The sequence below is a fragment of the Lampetra planeri genome, chromosome 10 (assembly GCF_965212315.1).
Source record: "Lampetra planeri chromosome 10, kcLamPlan1.2.h2, whole genome shotgun sequence".
NCBI classification, from domain to species: Eukaryota; Metazoa; Chordata; class Hyperoartia; order Petromyzontiformes; family Petromyzontidae; genus Lampetra; species Lampetra planeri.
In genome coordinates this window covers 1,198,862-1,217,005 of record NC_136116.1, presented here as the reverse complement: position 1 = coordinate 1,217,005, position 18,144 = coordinate 1,198,862, and the positions used below count along the sequence as shown (strand labels likewise).

The following is an 18,144-nucleotide window of genomic DNA, read 5'->3' as shown; positions in this document are numbered from 1 at the left end:
TGTGTCTAGGGCTGATCACTGTGTGGGAGAGTGAGGTGGTGTGTGTCTAGGGCTGATCACTGTGTGGGAGAGTGAGGTGGTGTGTGTCTGGGGCTGATCACTGTGTGGGAGAGTGAGGTGGTGTGTGTCTGGGGGCTGATTACTGTGTGGGAGAGTGAGGTGGTGTGTGTCTGGGAGCTGATCACTGTGGGAGAGTGAGGTGGTGTGTGTCTGGGGCTGATTGCTGTGTGGGAGAGTGAGGTGGTGTGTGTCTGGGGCTGATCACTGTGTGGGAGAGTGAGGTGGTGTGTGTCTGGGGCTGATCACTGTGTGGGAGAGTGAGGTGGTGTGTGTTTGGGGCTGATCACTGTGTGGGAGAGTGAGGTGGTGTGTGTCTGGGAGCTGATCACTGTGTGGGAGAGTGAGGTGGTGTGTGTCTGGGGGCTGATCACTGTGTGGGAGAGTGAGGTGGTGTGTGTCTGGGGGCTGATCACTGTGTGGGAGAGCGAGGTGGTGTGTGTCTGGGAGCTGATCACTGTGTGGGGAGAGCGAGGTGGTGTATGTCTGGGGGCTGATCACTGTGTGGGAGAGTGAGGTGGTGTGTGTCTGGGAGCTGATCACTGTGTGGGAGAGCGAGGTGGTGTGTGTCTGGGGGCTGATCACTGTGTGGGAGAGTGAGGTGGTGTGTGTCTGGGGGCTGATCACTGTGTGGGAGAGTGAGGTGGTGTGTGTCTGGGAGCTGATCACTGTGTGGGAGAGTGAGGTGGTGTGTGTCTGGGGTTGATCACTGTGTGGGAGAGTGAGGTGGTGTGTGTCTGGGGGCTGATTACTGTGTGGGAGAGTGAGGTGGTGTGTGTCTGGGGGCTGATCACTGTGTGGAGAGTGAGGTGGTGTGTGTCTGGGGCTGATCACTGTGTGGGAGAGTGAGGTGGTGTGTGTCTGGGGCTGATTACTGTGTGGGAGAGTGAGGTGGTGTGTGTCTGGGGCTGATCACTGTGTGGGAGAGTGAGGTGGTGTGTGTCTGGGGCTGATCACTGTGTGGGAGAGTGAGGTGGTGTGTGTCTGGGGCTGATTACTGTGTGGGAGAGTGAGGTGGTGTGTGTCTGGGGCTGATCACTGTGTGGGAGAGTGAGGTGGTGTTTGTCTGGGGCTGATTACTGTGTGGGAGAGTGAGGTGGTGTGTGTCTGGGGCTGATCACTGTGTGGGAGAGTGAGGTGGTGTGTGTCTGGGGCTGATCACTGTTTGGGAGAGTGAGGTGGTGTGTGTCTGGGGGCTGATTACTGTGTGTGGGAGAGTGAGGTGGTGTGTGTCTGGGGCTCATCACTGTGTGGGAGAGTGAGGTGGTGTGTGTCTGGGGGCTGATCACTGTGTGGGAGAGTGAGGTGGTGTGTGTCTGGGGGCTGATTACTGTGTGGGAGAGTGAGGTGGTGTGTGTCTAGGGCTGATCACTGTGTGGGAGAGTGAGGTGGTGTGTGTCTGGGGGCTGATCACTGTGTGGGAGAGTGAGGTGGTGTGTGTCTAGGGCTGATCACTGTGTGGGAGAGTGAGGTGGTGTGTGTCTGGGGGCTGATTACTGTGTGGGAGAGTGAGGTGGTGTGTGTCTAGGGCTGATCACTGTGTGGGAGAGTGAGGTGGTGTGTGTCTAGGGCTGATCACTGTGTGGGAGAGTGAGGTGGTGTGTGTCTGGGGGCTGATTACTGTGTGGGAGAGTGATGTGGTGTGTGTCTGGGAGCTGATCACTGTGGGAGAGTGAGGTGGTGTGTGTCTGGGGCTGATTACTGTGTGGGAGAGTGAGGTGGTGTGTGTCTGGGGCTGATCACTGTGTGGGAGAGTGAGGTGGTGTGTGTCTGGGGCTGATCACTGTGTGGGAGAGTGAGGTGGTGTGTGTCTGGGGCTGATCACTGTGTGGGAGAGTGAGGTGGTGTGTGTCTGGGAGCTGATCACTGTGTGGGAGAGTGAGGTGGTGTGTGTCTGGGGGCTGATCACTGTGTGGGAGAGTGAGGTGGTGTGTGTCTGGGGGCTGATCACTGTGTGGGAGAGCGAGGTGGTGTGTGTCTGGGAGCTGATCACTGTGTGGGAGAGCGAGGTGGTGTGTGTCTGGGGGCTGATCACTGTGTGGAGAGTGAGGTGGTGTGTGTCTGGGGCTGATCACTGTGTGGTAGAATGAGGTGGTGTGTGTTTGGGGGCTGATCACTGTGGAGAGTGAGGTGGTGTGTGTCTGGGGGCTGATCACTGTGTGGGAGAATGAGGTGGTGTGTGTTTGGGGGCTGATCACTGTGTGGGAGAGTGAGGTGGTGTGTGTCTGGGGCTGATCACTGTGTGGGAGAGTGAGGTGGTGTGTGTCTGGGGGCTGATCATTGTGTGGGAGAGTGAGGTGGTGTGTGTCTGGGGTTGATTACTGTGTGGGAGAGTGAGGTGGTGTGTGTCTGGGGCTGATTACTGTGTGGGATAGTGAGGTGGTGGTTGTCTGGAGCTGATTACTGTGTGGGAGAGTGAGGTGGTGTGTGTCTGGGGCTGATTACTGTGTGGGAGAGTGAGGTGGTGTGTGTCTGGGGCTGATCACTGTGTGTGGAGAGTGAGGTGGTGTGTGTCTGGGGCTGATTACTGTGTGGGATAGTGAGGTGGTGGTTGTCTGGGGCTGATTACTGTGTGGGAGAGTGAGGTGGTGTGTGTCTGGGGCTGATTACTGTGTGGGAGAGTGAGGTGGTGTGTGTCTGGGGCTGATTACTGTGTGGGAGAGTGAGGTGGTGTGTGTCTGGGGCTGATCACTGTGTGTGGAGAGTGAGGTGGTGTGTGTCTGGGGCTGATCACTGTGTGGGAGAGTGAGGTGGTGTGTGTCTGGGGCTGATTACTGTGTGGGAGAGTGAGGTGGTGTGTGTCTGGGGCTGATCACTGTGTGGGAGAGTGAGGTGGTGTGTGTCTGGGGCTGATCACTGTTTGGGAGAGTGAGGTGGTGTGTGTCTGGGGGCTGATCACTGTGTGGGAGAGTGAGGTGGTGTGTGTCTGGGGGCTGATTACTGTGTGGGAGAGTGAGGTGGTGTGTGTCTAGGGCTGATCACTGTGTGGGAGAGTGAGGTGGTGTGTGTCTGGGGGCTGATCACTGTGTGGGAGAGTGAGGTGGTGTGTGTCTAGGGCTGATCACTGTGTGGGAGAGTGAGGTGGTGTGTGTCTAGGGCTGATCACTGTGTGGGAGAGTGAGGTGGTGTGTGTCTGGGGGCTGATTACTGTGTGGGAGAGTGAGGTGGTGTGTGTCTGGGAGCTGATCACTGTGGGAGAGTGAGGTGGTGTGTGTCTGGGGCTGATTACTGTGTGGGAGAGTGAGGTGGTGTGTGTCTGGGGCTGATCACTGTGTGGGAGAGTGAGGTGGTGTGTGTCTGGGGCTGATCACTGTGTGGGAGAGTGAGGTGGTGTGTGTCTGGGGCTGATCACTGTGTGGGAGAGTGAGGTGGTGTGTGTCTGGGAGCTGATCACTGTGTGGGAGAGTGAGGTGGTGTGTGTCTGGGGGCTGATCACTGTGTGGGAGAGTGAGGTGGTGTGTGTCTGGGGGCTGATCACTGTGTGGGAGAGCGAGGTGGTGTGTGTCTGGGAGCTGATCACTGTGTGGGAGAGCGAGGTGGTGTGTGTCTGGGGGCTGATCACTGTGTGGAGAGTGAGGTGGTGTGTGTCTGGGGCTGATCACTGTGTGGGAGAATGAGGTGGTGTGTGTTTGGGGGCTGATCACTGTGGAGAGTGAGGTGGTGTGTGTCTGGGGGCTGATCACTGTGTGGGAGAATGAGGTGGTGTGTGTTTGGGGGCTGATCACTGTGTGGGAGAGTGAGGTGGTGTGTGTCTGGGGCTGATCACTGTGTGGGAGAGTGAGGTGGTGTGTGTCTGGGGGCTGATCACTGTGTGGGAGAGTGAGGTGGTGTGTGTCTGGGGTTGATTACTGTGTGGGAGAGTGAGGTGGTGTGTGTCTGGGGCTGATTACTGTGTGGGATAGTGAGGTGGTGGTTGTCTGGAGCTGATTACTGTGTGGGAGAGTGAGGTGGTGTGTGTCTGGGGCTGATTACTGTGTGGGATAGTGAGGTGGTGGTTGTCTGGGGCTGATTACTGTGTGGGAGAGTGAGGTGGTGTGTGTCTGGGGCTGATTACTGTGTGGGAGAGTGAGGTGGTGTGTGTCTGGGGCTGATCACTGTGTGTGGAGAGTGAGGTGGTGTGTGTCTGGGGCTGATTACTGTGTGGGATAGTGAGGTGGTGTGTGTCTGGGGCTGATCACTGTGTGGGAGAGTGAGGTGGTGTGTGTCTGGGGCTGATCACTGTTTGGGAGAGTGAGGTGGTGTGTGTCTGGGGGCTGATTACTGTGTGTGGGAGAGTGAGGTGGTGTGTGTCTGGGGCTCATCACTGTGTGGGAGAGTGAGGTGGTGTGTGTCTGGGGGCTGATCACTGTGTGGGAGAGTGAGGTGGTGTGTGTCTGGGGACTGATTACTGTGTGGGAGAGTGAGGTGGTGTGTGTCTAGGGCTGATCACTGTGTGGGAGAGTGAGGTGGTGTGTGTCTGGGGGCTGATCACTGTGTGGGAGAGTGAGGTGGTGTGTGTCTAGGGCTGATCACTGTGTGGGAGAGTGAGGTGGTGTGTGTCTGGGGGCTGATTACTGTGTGGGAGAGTGAGGTGGTGTGTGTCTAGGGCTGATCACTGTGTGGGAGAGTGAGGTGGTGTGTGTCTAGGGCTGATCACTGTGTGGGAGAGTGAGGTGGTGTGTGTCTGGGGGCTGATTACTGTGTGGGAGAGTGAGGTGGTGTGTGTCTGGGAGCTGATCACTGTGGGAGAGTGAGGTGGTGTGTGTCTGGGGCTGATTACTGTGTGGGAGAGTGAGGTGGGTGTGTCTGGGGCTGATCACTGTGTGGGAGAGTGAGGTGGTGTGTGTCTGGGGCTGATCACTGTGTGGGAGAGTGAGGTGGTGTGTGTCTGGGAGCTGATCACTGTGTGGGAGAGTGAGGTGGTGTGTGTCTGGGGGCTGATCACTGTGTGGGAGAGCGAGGTGGTGTGTGTCTGGGAGCTGATCACTGTGTGGGAGAGCGAGGTGGTGTGTGTCTGGGGGCTGATCACTGTGTGGAGAGTGAGGTGGTGTGTGTCTGGGGCTGATCACTGTGTGGGAGAATGAGGTAGTGTGTGTTTGGGGGCTGATCACTGTGGAGAGTGAGGTGGTGTGTGTCTGGGGGCTGATCACTGTGTGGGAGAATGAGGTGGTGTGTGTTTGGGGGCTGATCACTGTGTGGGAGAGTGAGGTGGTGTGTGTCTGGGGGCTGATCACTGTGTGGGAGAGTGAGGTGGTGTGTGTCTGGGGGCTGATCACTGTGTGGAGAGTGAGGTGGAGTGTGTCTGGGGCTGATTACTGTGTGGGAGAGTGAGGTGGTGTGTGTCTGGGGGCTGATCACTGTGTGGAGAGTGAGGTGGAGTGTGTCTGGGGCTGATTACTGTGTGGGGAGAGTGAGGTGGTGTGTGTCTGGGGCTGATCACTGTGTGGGGAGAGTGAGGTGGTGTGTGTCTGGGGCTGATCACTGTGTGGAGAGCGAGGTGGTGTGTGTCTGGGGGCTGATCACTGTGTGGGAGAGTGAGGTGGTGTGTGTCTGGGGGCTGATTACTGTGTGTGGAGAGTGAGGTGGTGTGTGTCTGGGGCTGATCACTGTGTGGGAGAGTGAGGTGGTGTGTGTCTGGGGGCTGATTACTGTGTGGGAGAGTGAGGTGGTGTGTGTCTGGGGCTGATCACTGTGTGGGAAAGTGAGGTGGTGTGTCTGGGGCTGATTACTGTGTGTGGAGAGTGAGGTGGTGTGTGTCTGGGGGATGATCACTGTGTGGAGAGTGAGGTGGTGTGTGTCTGGGGCTGATTACTGCGTGGGAGAGTGAGGTGGTGTGTGTCTGGGGGCTGATCATTGTGTGGGAGAGTGAGGTGGTGTGTGTCTGGGGCTGATTACTGTGTGTGGAGAGTGAGGTGGTGTGTGTCTGGGGGCTGATCACTGTGTGGAGAGTGAGGTGGTGTGTGTCTGGGGCTGATCACTGTGTGGGAGAGTGAGGTGGTGTGTGTCTGGGGGCTGATCATTGTGTGGGAGAGTGAGGTGGTGTTGGTCTGGGGCTGATCACTGTGTGGGAGAGTGAGGTGGTGTGTGTCTGGGGGCTGATCACTGTGTGGAGAGTGAGGTGGTGTGTGTCTGGGGGCTGATCACTGTGTGGAGAGTGAGGTGGTGTGTGTCTGGGGCTGATCACTGTGTGTGGAGAGTGAGGTGGTGTGTGTCTGGGGGCTGATCACTGTGTGGGAGAGTGAGGTGGTGTGTGTCTGGGGCTGATTACTGGGTGGGGAGAGTGAGGTGGTGTGTGTCTGGGGGCTGATCACTGTGTGGGAGAGTTAGGTGGTGTGTGTCTGGGGCTGATTACTGTGTGGGAGAGTGAGGTGGTGTGTGTCTGGGAGCTGATCACTGTGTGGGAGAGTGAGGTGGTGTGTGTCTGGGGCTGATCACTGTGTGGGGAGAGTGAAATGGTGTGTGTCTGATTGCTGATTACTGTGTGAGGATAGTGAGGTTGTGTGTTAGTCGAGTATGTAATGCTACCCATTTTTTATATTCCTTTAATCAGTCTACACATAACGTACAGCACGCACACATGCCCCTTGCCTGCAGGGTTCTGGTGGAATATTAAAATAAATATTGTGTCCTCGAATTTTCCATTTAATCCCCGTTACAAAGACGGCCGGTGCCTTTACTGCGCAGTGATCAGGTCATGGTAGCAACAGCTCTTCAAAGTGCCGTGTGCAGACCACATCCACAACAAATCCTCAGGCTTGGTCAGAGCTGGAGATAAACCAGGACCATCATGTCTTGCTGTCGAGAAAGACCTTGTTTGGCCAGGGCATGGCTGAAGCAATCCGAGGAGATGAAGCGCTTTGAAACGTCCTGTCCACAGTTGATGCAAACAATAATGATGTGTACAAGTGTGTGTTTGTGTCTATATGTGTGTGTACCTGTGGGTTTGTGCACATGTGTTGATTTTGTTTTTGTGTATCTGTGTGTGCTTGTGAGTTTGCGGGGCTGTACATGTATATGACTTTATCTTCGTCTGTGCAGTGTGTCAACATCATCATTGGGGAGGCAAAGGTGACCGGGGGTGGCGCTGGAAACTCACTCTCTCGTGTACCTTGCCAGCCTTAATAACTGCTCGCAAACAGCACTTGCTCTCCAACAGTCTGTTAAAGGCTAAATGTGTGATCTTTGTCTTTTTGTTTTCTGTAGCCGGAGGAGGAGGTGCCAGCCCTTGGTGGCCATAAATTTCGTGTGCGGACCCTCCGGAGGCCTAAGCCGTGTGGGGTGTGCCGGCAGCTTGTGTCCCAGCATGCCACCTCCTGCCGCAGTGAGTACACATCGGCCCCCTGCACTCATACCCATGCACATCCTCTCCCACCAATTGCACATGTACACACACACATATGCAGCACCATACACATACACGTGCACAACTCATTCCGCACATGCACAATACCCGTGAACAACCTAATCCGCCAATTCCACAAGTGTACAAGTACGCAACTCAATCACCCTCTTACACACATTTACCCACCCGTGTCCATTCACCCACCTACCCCCTAACCCACCCACTCAAGCACTCGCCTAACTGCCCGCCCACCCTTTTCTCTCTCCCCAGCCGCATGCACTCGCACTTAGATTCCCGCCCACCTGCAGATGTGGCTTCAATTATTGGGCGAGAGCCCCGCAGCGCTGGGCTGCTGGCCATGTCACGTGGGTCAGGCTTGTGGGTCGCTCTGAGGATTTTGCGGTTTTGCTCTGTCTCCGCTGCTGCCACTATTGCAGTTTGTGTGGTTCCGGAGCCAAGTGCATAAGCCTGTGCACAGCAGTGACGTCCTCGCAGATATTGATTCATTACAATTATTAGCGTTTTTTACAACTTTAATATAGCACAAATTCTACCGGGCATAACAAACTTTAAGGCGTACACATGGAGTTTAAGTGTGTACGTTATGTATGTATATTGAACTTCTTTCACACCGTGTGTAGCCAACCATGCAGAGCTGAAGAGTGGTTGAAGATTGATGCAGTCCATTGCAAAGATGAGTGCCCAATGAAATAAATACCACACCGGTGCGTGCTAAGGATATAGAGATTGATATCGCAAATAGTCCAATCTATAAAACCTTCAGGAGCAGCTGAACTACCAACACAGGTCATAACATGCATCACTACTTCGTAGCGCCGTATTTGTTATTGAATGACGAATGGTTTTCTTCGCAGGCAACTTGCAGAAATTGCACGGCTGATGAATCACTGCACTGCAGGCCTTGGCACATCAATGCAAATCACAGGGCCGCGATAAGCATTGAACGCACAGCAGACGTGTGTGATTTATGCAACGCGGCTACAAATGCATGGCAGAGTTTTGATTTTAGATTGAATGAATGCATCTCACCGGCTGGTTGTCATATTTAAATTCTTCATTGTCTTTATTACACAGGTTAGGCATTGTATCCTTTCTAAATTGAAAACTCATTTCTTTAGAACTGCTTTTTGTGTGTTCAGTATGTTGTCCTGCCCCCATACCTCCGATGAGCATGGTTGCATATGTACGGTGTGAAAGAAGTTCAACATACATACATTGTAAATAATCAAAGAAGCACTCTCATTGTTACACATAGATAACGTTTCATCATGGTGGATTAGGAGTGATACACCTGCAAATAGAAAGTAAGGGTTATTGTTTCACAACCTCAACATTAAATGAATTAGCATCGGCATATGGGGTTTCTGGACCGGTGTTTTCCATTAGTCTTCTTTGTAGACGGTGTATATCTATGGTTTCACTATCCACAATCGACTATCATAGTACATCTATACACATTTTGTAAAGATATTGTTGTACTCCACTGAACAGGTCCCCAAGGTGTTTGTGGATTATTCTCACCGAGAACATTGGGCAACACAGTAGTAGCATGCGTCTAACAGGCCCAACTCTGTTGTTGTAAGACATTTGTTTTTAAGGCCCTTCTTCTTTCGTATGGCTGATGTAGATGCAGAGCAACAACGACAATTTCATATTCAGGTGGTCAAGCCCAAATAGCGGAGTGTATTACTGTGATGTCTCCTTTGTATTTGTGTATTGGGCATTGGATCATTATATGTTGTACAGTCTAGTCTGGAGAACCACCACATTCGCACACTGGAGAGTTTTTAATTTTCCATTTGTGCATCAGGTGTCTGCATCATCTGCCATGGTGTGTGCACTGGATGCGGATTAGGGTTTGTGTGTGCATGTGGCCATTGGGCAGTTGGACTGAAAAGTGTATTATTTTAGCTTATTTTTAAAGAGTAGAACAGGCCCTGTGTTTGTTATTTTTTGGACACCTTGAATCAACACATCCGGAATGTGAGCAACAACGATACATATGAAGTGGATGATGAAGCGCGTCTAAATACGATTCTTTACCTTTTCATATTAAATTAATACATTGAGGTCATATGCACATCTTGTTAAATCTGTTCACTTAATCAGTGAGGCATTTCCAATGGGTACACAATCACAGCTGTGCCGTTTATTCCAACCAACCTATTATCTCCACTCATTATGTGCGGCTGAGAGCTCTAAATGACACCTAATTGTGCAGGTTAGTAGTGCGCGCCCCTTGCCCGGAAGGCATGGGGGAGTTGGGTCGAGATGGCGGGCGGTGACATTAGCCGCTGAGTTCTCGGCAACGTCCCCAGCCCACGGTCGGTGTCGGGCGGCCCCTACTGGCTGCCAGCTCCCGGGCTTCTGCAGCTCACCACTGCCAGTGAGCAGCACCGCTAACTGAGCCAAACAACCCAGTGTCCCAGCCATACACCCCAGTGTGCCAGCCATGCAGCCCAGCGTCTATACAACACAGTGTCCCAGCTATGCAGACTCGTGTCCCAGCCTTGCAGCCCAGCATCCCAGCCATGTAGACCAGAGTCCCAGCCATGTAGCCCAACCAACTCATTATCTCCCAGCCATGCAGTTCAGTATCCCAGCCATGTAGCCCAGCGTCCATACAACCCAGTGTCCCAGCCATAAAGCCCAGTGTCCCAACTGTACAGCCCAGTAAATATGGCTTTGCAGCCCTTGTAATGTTCACGAGGGCATGCAATGCTGTCACCTCTGGGCCCCTGGAATGGATCGATGGGCGCCCATCGAAGGACAAGAGACTAAGCGGGACATGTAAACATTGACACTGTAGCATACCTTGCATGCCTCTGTATTTGGACTTGGGAGAAACATCCGCTTGCAGTATTTGTTGTTCTGCTGACAGTTGGCTTAATGAAAGACATCTGAATAAGGTCATGATTTTTGTTACGTATTAACGGGAGAGACAACCACAGTCACATGCACTGCCAATAGCTGGTGTACAATTTTGACCTTATACGGCCCGCATTTATTTTGTAAGTGGATGAAAATGGGGCCCTGGAAATTGTAATAATTTTCCTCTGGATTGTGAGTCAGCCTTGTGGCTTGCAATAACATGAACGGTCACAGGGGTACAGTTAGGGGTCACTCTAGAATTGCATTAGGGTCCTGCAGGAAAGGGTCATTGAGGACATTGTAGCCGTTAGTGCTCTCTGACCCTTGCAGGATGCAGGCATAAACCTCTATGCAGCTTTAGCACTGGACACACCATTTTGTGTCGATATTTCTGTGGCTTTTCCAGCAACCCTTCCTTGCAGTCCTGCCTTGCAGTCCTGGTCAGGCTAACATGTCTCAAGATCCATAATAGAGGGGTTTTTTCGGTTAGATCGTGTAAATATAAATATGTCGTTAACCCCGCCACCGCCTGACACATGGTTAATGTTTGTCACGTAAACAAAACATGCCAATTCGTTATTAGTACCAAAAAAACTCTTATGGATAATATTGGTCGTAAAAGCCTACGTATTAAACTGATCTCTCAAGATGCCTTCATAATGTCGTGAGCAGATGTGACGTGGAACAGTCCGAAAATAAGGTCAGTGGTCTTTTAACCTGTGAACAAAAATAATTCAACCAGACATAGGGTAAATCAATATTCAATATTTCCAAAGATGCACTTTTTTATTATTATAACTGTGCTATTATTATTCATTCGTAAAGTGAGATACTCTAATGGTACATTGTAATGAGCAGCCTGCAAGGATCACCAAACAGGGCTGGTGCATTCAACATCAGATTTTGCAGCCAAAACAATCCTTTTAAGGCAGAAAGCTGTACAATGGCACTCCACACGCTGCTCACTTCTCTGGAATCCGCTAGGGGGGAGCTGAAGCACAGAACGACCCCAAACAAGGCCTGCCGCGCTCGCTGCCGCACGCTGACCTGTAGCTGGCCAGCAGGGCGGGTGGAGCAGCACTGAGGGCCGTGCGCGGTGGCCGGTGGAGTGCATGGTGCGAATACAAAGACAGTTTCCCCATATAGCCTCAATATACTGTTGGGGCAAGTGCTGTCAGCGAGTAGCACCTATAAAGGTCGGCACGGCAATCAATGGGGTGGGTGGCCAGTACCACGCCCGGCCGCCTTTGTCTCCCAAGTAGCCAAGTTTACACAACGCATTAGGTACTCATTTTGAGGCTGAGTCGACCTAGGAGAGGCCGAGGACCTGTTCAGATAATCGTCACCGGTGTTGGTCGTGAGCAGGAATCGAACTCGTGTCGCCGGGTTCGTAGCACAGTGTGCTAACCGCTGTGCAGGGTGCACATTCACAGCCTGGAGCTCCAGGTGTCAGCCCTTCTCTAGCACCACCCTCAGCTTGCGTTTGCCAATCTCTGCTGTGTCAATATTCTTTGAGAGGTGATCCAGAAATGTAATGTGGCTCGGGCCGGGGCTGGTGCAGAGCTGTATCCTTGACCGTGGCCTGAGAGGTCAGAGACTGCAGAGTTTGTGTCGATGTCATCGCTACTGAGCAGATAACCAGAGTAGTGCTACTGTTGCCACCATTAACCGTTTTTCCAGGATCATGCTCCTTTTGAGGTAGCTGTCCTGGGAAATCTATAAGTCTTTCCAGAACATTAAAATCCCGTTTTTTTTAATATGATAATAATTCACCACTTAAAACAATTAATTCACTTATAGTTCTCCCATATTCTGGTATTGTGAGATTGTATTTTTACCATGATATATTCTGGTTTTCTTCTACCTCAGATGTGGCAACCGTAAGTGGCACCCAGAGTGCTTGCCACAGCAGCGACGCCGTGAGCAGTGTCTCCATGGTGATTATTCACTGTGACTCTAATGTGCTTATTTGTAAGTCTTTCCATCAAAATATTAATTTTCATATCTTACTTTTTCATTGTTGCAGCCTGCAAGTTCACCTGCCACAGAAAATGTGAATCCAAGGTAAGACTGTGGAGTTTTTCATTCTATTATGTGTGCATCCATGTTCTGAGATACTGTCCTCAGGCCACGTGCGGTGGGGTTAAAGTGTGAGTACTGCCCCCCTCTTCAAATTACCCCTTATAGGGGATCTCTCCCTGGTGGAGGCCATTGTAGCAGCAGTGGCGTAAGCAAGAAATTGCAGGGCTACGCCTTTACCTTTTGCCATTACCATGTTGTATAACATCTTGACTATCCAGTCTTGATAGCGGTCTGGAACATCTGCGATGTTCTCATTCTTAGAGCCGAGTTGTTCTACGCAGTGGAGTTAGACTATTAAAAGTTAAACTGTTTTATTTAATGTAATGTATAGCAGCTAAATACCCTGAACGCATGTTTCTAAATGTGGAGGGTAAAAACCGGAGGACCTGGAGAAAACTCCACACGACCACAGGGAGAACATGCAAACTCCAAATATACAGGCATCAGGGTCAGGATCGAACCCACGACCTCCTGCTTACCAGGCGAGGTAGTTAACATCTCGCCACTACAAGTTAAGGGGTACCCATGGCAGAGGCAGTGGCCGTCTTCCTGGGGCCAGCGCCGGGTGTGTGAACTCAGGGTCGAACTCGGGGTCATCTTCACATCCTGTTGTGAAAAAAACTTCGCGTTTGGCAGGAAGTGAAAGGTGCGTGAGTTTGCCATTGCTCTTTACCGACAGCAAAATAAGAACCCCCGATATGAGGAAAGTGAAGTGAAACAGAGTCAAGCTAATGGACCCGTCCCACCTAACGTTCACCGTAAGACATGTTCTACGATCGGACTGTGTATGCCAAATGAGGAAGACGAAACGCACAAATAATAACAAGCACAACATCCCCTGAGCTACAAATAAAAACAAATGAAATCTCGAGCATCAAGGAGTGTAATCAGGCTTGCTAAATATTATTTGTTTGTGTAACAATCACAAAAGTGTGTTTATTTCAGCATTGGCCTTATAAAACCAAACAAAGCAAACTGTGTCATTGCATCGTAACCGTGGCTTCCTCCAACTAAACACACAGCGAGCCACACACTCACATATTTACTAAGCCCCTGCCTTATTCACAGTTTTTAGCAATATGAGTTTTAGTGGTGAAAAGAGAATCAAGGTTGGCGTATACAGGATACATCCGAAGAGGATCAGCTGAAGACGTGACGCAGGTGATGCTACAAGGGAACATGAAAGGGAAGAGGGGGAAGAGGAAATGGATCAGTTGATGGAACAGGGTGAGACAGAGACATGGGAGACGCTGAAACACACAAACGGTGGAGGGCATCTGCCATGGGCATCAACCCTCGGCCGCGGCTATGAGGGTGACACCGGACAGCGAGATGGCAAAGAATGTGGCGACATTAATGTGCCATGCGAAATTAAGTAGTGATAAAAAAATGTTGCCCCTCATTGAATTACTTAATTGGCAGTGGTTTGTCGACGGATCCCATAGACCTGCACACGCACGGCGCACCATGAGAATAATGACGCGCCCGTGCCGTGGTGCACCGAGCTCCCCGGGGTTATCGCAGCAGGACACGCATCTTGAGGTCATCGCAACCTCATCCATCGTGGTGCGTTTGGAAGGATCTATCAGGCGATGTCACCTCCTCCTCGTCTCCACGGCTCGCAGGCGCCTCGCCACAGACCAGACAGGCTGGTTTGGGTTTTATTGCCACTCGCGCCACCACAACGCATCGATACCACCTGGATTTGTACCCACCTCCTGCTTCTCACGCCATCTCTTGGCCACCTGGTGCCACCCGGGGCAGGTGGACAGCCCGTGGCATGGCGTTGGTTGGCTTCGGCCCTGGTGCAAGGAAAGGAATGGGACCTTCATGTTTAATGTCTACCTCCTCTATAGCTCAGCGCCTGGCCCCCCTCCGGTCCATGGGTCCTGGTGCAGTTGCACCGACTGCACACGTAATAGCTTATGCCACATGTGGACATTTTGTGTGAAAGGTTGCTTGAGCTACAGTAAATATATAAAATAACAACTTGCAAGACATGTCGACTTCACAGCTGAAGTGAACGGTTTAACCGATTGGGGGAGGCGGATCCCCACAATACATCACAGTGCTAGATAACAGTCGGGCACCTGAAACAAAATATCGTCTTAAATCTCGTGTGCATTCGCGTATCGACATTCGTGTCAAGCTTAGCCATGTCTCATCCACGGTGCGGCATGTGTGTCATTTATCCTTGGGTGTCATGGGGAGTTCTGTGCACGATCTGTGCTCCTGATGAGTATTGACTCACTTAAATCCCGAGACATGCTTTGTTGCACGGTGTGCGGCTAAGTGCTCCAAATCGCTCGTAAGAGGAGCGCACCCACGTGGCTCAGCCACCAGGGGAGAGCGCGGTGCCATGTGGTTTTGTGGCGCTGGCTGAGGCGGCCTTGCACCTGCACTTCTGGATGTGGTCGTTTGCAGCTTTCACGAAACCAATCCTGACCACTTACACTTGAGTCACTGTCCTATTTGGAGCAAAATAATTAAAAAAGCACCAGTTTCCTGTCATTATTCAGTCTTGCGCATAACAAGGAAGTGGTTTAATCAACCATGGCGTGCCAACAGGCCACTTGCACGGAAGACAAAACACCTGCCCCGAGGCAGAGCCAGCGCAAGCCCGACATGGACAGGACACGAGCTTCCGTTAGCGCTCCTAGCGAACGTGGGTGTCGAGAACACTCCTGCCAGGGTCCTCATGTCCTCTTAAGCGCGCCTGGCTTTTACATTACTGCACTTTAAAAATAATTCAGACTCATCAGATTTGTTTTGAAAAATTGTAGATCTGAGAGTAGCTGGATATTATCAAAAGTTTGAGCTCCTCATTTGGATCCCAATCGGCAAACGGACATTTTCTCTGCGTGCGCAGATTGTGCAATCACCGCGAGTTGCATTGTTTTTGCTTGCAGCCCTTTCACATCAGGCATAAGGAAGACATTGATCTGTCTGCTCGTTGGCCTGAAGAGCTCAGCCGGTCCGGAGGGAGAAGGCCGGGCGCGTGCACTGAAATGTAGCAGCCATGGGGGGTGGCGTGGGTGGGGGGAGGTGGTGGGTGACGATTTTGGGCAAATGGGATCTTTCATTCCCTCGCTTGGAAAACATGTTTTTTTGCTACACGAGCAGATTCTTGCTACGTGAAATAACAGGCACAATAAAACATTATTGGACTGAGTATTTTTAAATGTTGGGGTTGGGGGGGGTGCGGGGGTGGATTTGGTGATGGAGCTGATTCCAGGAGGGAGCCAGATCCAGACGGGCGATGGAGAACGCATAAGCGTCACAGTAAAAGCAAAGCAAAGGGTCAGCCAAGACATCTCGTCCGCATCGCCTTCAAATACATACTTCCCATACTTGTGAGACTTGGAAATTTAGCAGGACTCGTACTAATTTAGTGACGTTTAAGAGACGGACACAATTGATATTTATAAAAGCACCGTTGTCAGGTTGGGACCACCCTTGTGGACGAGTACTATTGCATAATAAGTACAGACACCACAGTCCGTAAAACATTCCTTTTGTCACATTTAAACATTACACTTGGCTGGAGATTGCTGTGCGTAGAGGCGCATGCGTGCCTGCCATGCCTGAGACATCCATTGAGCGCGAATGCCATGGGGTACGGCAGGGTGGCACATCCAGCCGGCCAGCCGAGTGGACGAGCGCTCCCATTTCTACGGGAAGGAGGGAGGGGAGTGTATGGGAGGGAGGTGGCCAGATTTCTTTTTTGGGCGTGCTGCGAGCGGAGTTTTTGGCGCGTTGCTTCCCCTCTCTGTGGATAAACAAGTGTGGGGAGCTCACAGCTGGAGGGTGCTAAGGGGCTGGGCACGCTCCCCGCCACCGCTGCACGCGAATGTTTTACGCATGTCCCAGTCTTTGTGGGCAAGTGAAACGGAGTCGACCAGACAGAAGTGAGACTCGCCTTCCATCCCCTGTCACTGTGATTTGCTGGCCAGGCGAGGTTCCATCTGCCCCAGCTTGGTAAGTCACTTCTTGATTTTGCCGCGGAATAATGATGCAGTTTGTAGTTTTATACTTTTGTATTATTTGTTGGTGAGGTATAAATCTACGAATGTTAAGTTTATCTGCAGTGCGCTAAGCCGTGCTGCACTGATTTCTTGCGGACTGAAATATGTGGCTTTTTTCTGCACTAAAGGAACTGTTCACGCTGTGATAGATTTTATGTTATAAAATTTTGGCGGCGCCGTGTGCATCGTTTGAAGTGATTGCTCAACTTGCACACATGGAAGGAAGCACACGAGGAACAAAGCAGTGTCTGCTTGAATGGGGCCAGTGTCAGCGTTGGGATGCGTCAGAGACGACCGAGTTGTTTTCTTTTCATTACGTGGCTCCACTTGTCCTATTGAACATGAAACGGACACGTGAGGAGGAGGTGAGATGAGGGCAGTGGAGGGGATATGTCTGGCTGGGAGTTGAGAATGTGGGGCCTTGGACCACGACCCCGACAGCGCAGTAGTGTGGATCACATGGCGAGCAAATTCGGTAACATCGCAGTGAAAAAAAGCTTAAATGCGCTACGGGAATGGAGTTGAATTCAACTTTAATTGTGGTTGTTTTACGCTGATGTGGGAATCTCTGAAGGTGCGATTAGGGGCGCTTGGGGATATTAGTGTTCACCAGGAGTGTGGTGACGTCTGACGTGATATTTGTTGGCGACGACCCCGAGCGTCAAGTCAAATATCAGGCAGCCGTCTCTCCGTGGTCCTCATTTGTACGCGGCACTCAATGAGGTCACCCCTTCGTTGAGCTGACACCTTGTAAATCGCACCAGCGCAGGATTAGTGTTGTTGACAAATGGATTTAGAGGAATAATTCAGTGCGATTTTCCTGCTGCCAGAGACGACTTCACTCGATGTTCACCGGGCTTAGCGCGTAGAATGTGCTGCCTCGTGATCGCGGGTGCTTTGGATCAAGCTGGCCTACGTATATGTTTTACATTTAAATTTGATGTAATTAGGGTGGAGTCCTCTTGACATTTGCAACACGAGTGGAAGAATGACAGCTTGTCAAGTACGCTAGAATCACAGGCAGCGCATCCGCACCATAGCAGTGCGAACATGATACCTGCCAAATCATCTCACCTGAAACCCCCGCAGAGGCTGGGAGCTTCGAGCTGTACGCGCCTTTGTGCTCCCGCGCTTTGTGATGCTTCAAAGACAAGGGCTGCCATCTCTGCTGCCACTTTTCCCAAATCATTTATCTGCAGTGGTCTTATAGACCACGACAGAAAGGCCGTTATGCAAAGTGTGGTGGCTTTATCGTTTATCAGGTAGCCTGCAGAGAGGAATCCTGTGCACGTGGTGGAAACATTTACTCTCATTTAGCTGGGCTGACGTTTACAGACGGGCCAGCTTTGCTGGGGGTTTGGAAATAAGTTTGGACACCTCACCACCCTCTATTTGGTACTGTTACAGGCTAGAGGATCTCTCCCATACTCTAGACAGGACAGCGAATTGTTGACACTCAGATATGGTGGATCATTGTTCTCATAGACAGACCACAAACAGGGATCTCGCACTCAGGCAGCCTAAACATCGGTGACATTCTCTGGGTCCAGCAGCTGTAGTCATGCGTTCCCACGGTCCCCCTTGTTGACACGAGGACAATAAGATCCACGGCGGGTTCAATGCAAGGAAAATCATATTCCACGTGAGCGACCTGAATGCGCACACTCGCAATACAAAGTGGTCCGTCACTGGCGCTCGCTCGCTTATTGTGCCTGAGGAACTGTAAGGTGCAAGGGGCCAGCACCTACGCACGCACAGGCCGAGCCG

At 51.5% G+C, this 18,144-nt stretch overlaps 1 protein-coding gene across 9 annotated transcripts in view; it reads left to right on the top strand.

The window, feature by feature from the left end:
- LOC144720802 (tensin-3-like) overlaps nt 1-18,144 on the top strand; it is a 90,920-nt gene that overhangs the window by 28,770 nt on the left and 44,006 nt on the right. For 7 of the 9 annotated variants that reach the window (XM_078597857.1, XM_078597856.1, XM_078597854.1 and 4 more), the window contains exons 2-3: nt 7,240-7,357; nt 12,297-12,334. In XM_078597857.1, coding sequence (XP_078453983.1) covers nt 7,240-7,357; nt 12,297-12,334 — 156 coding nt within the window. Of the gene's footprint in view, nt 1-7,239; nt 7,358-12,296; nt 12,335-15,594; nt 16,331-18,144 lie in introns of those variants that run through there. The other 2 variants (XM_078597862.1, XM_078597861.1) reach the window with 1 other exon arrangement.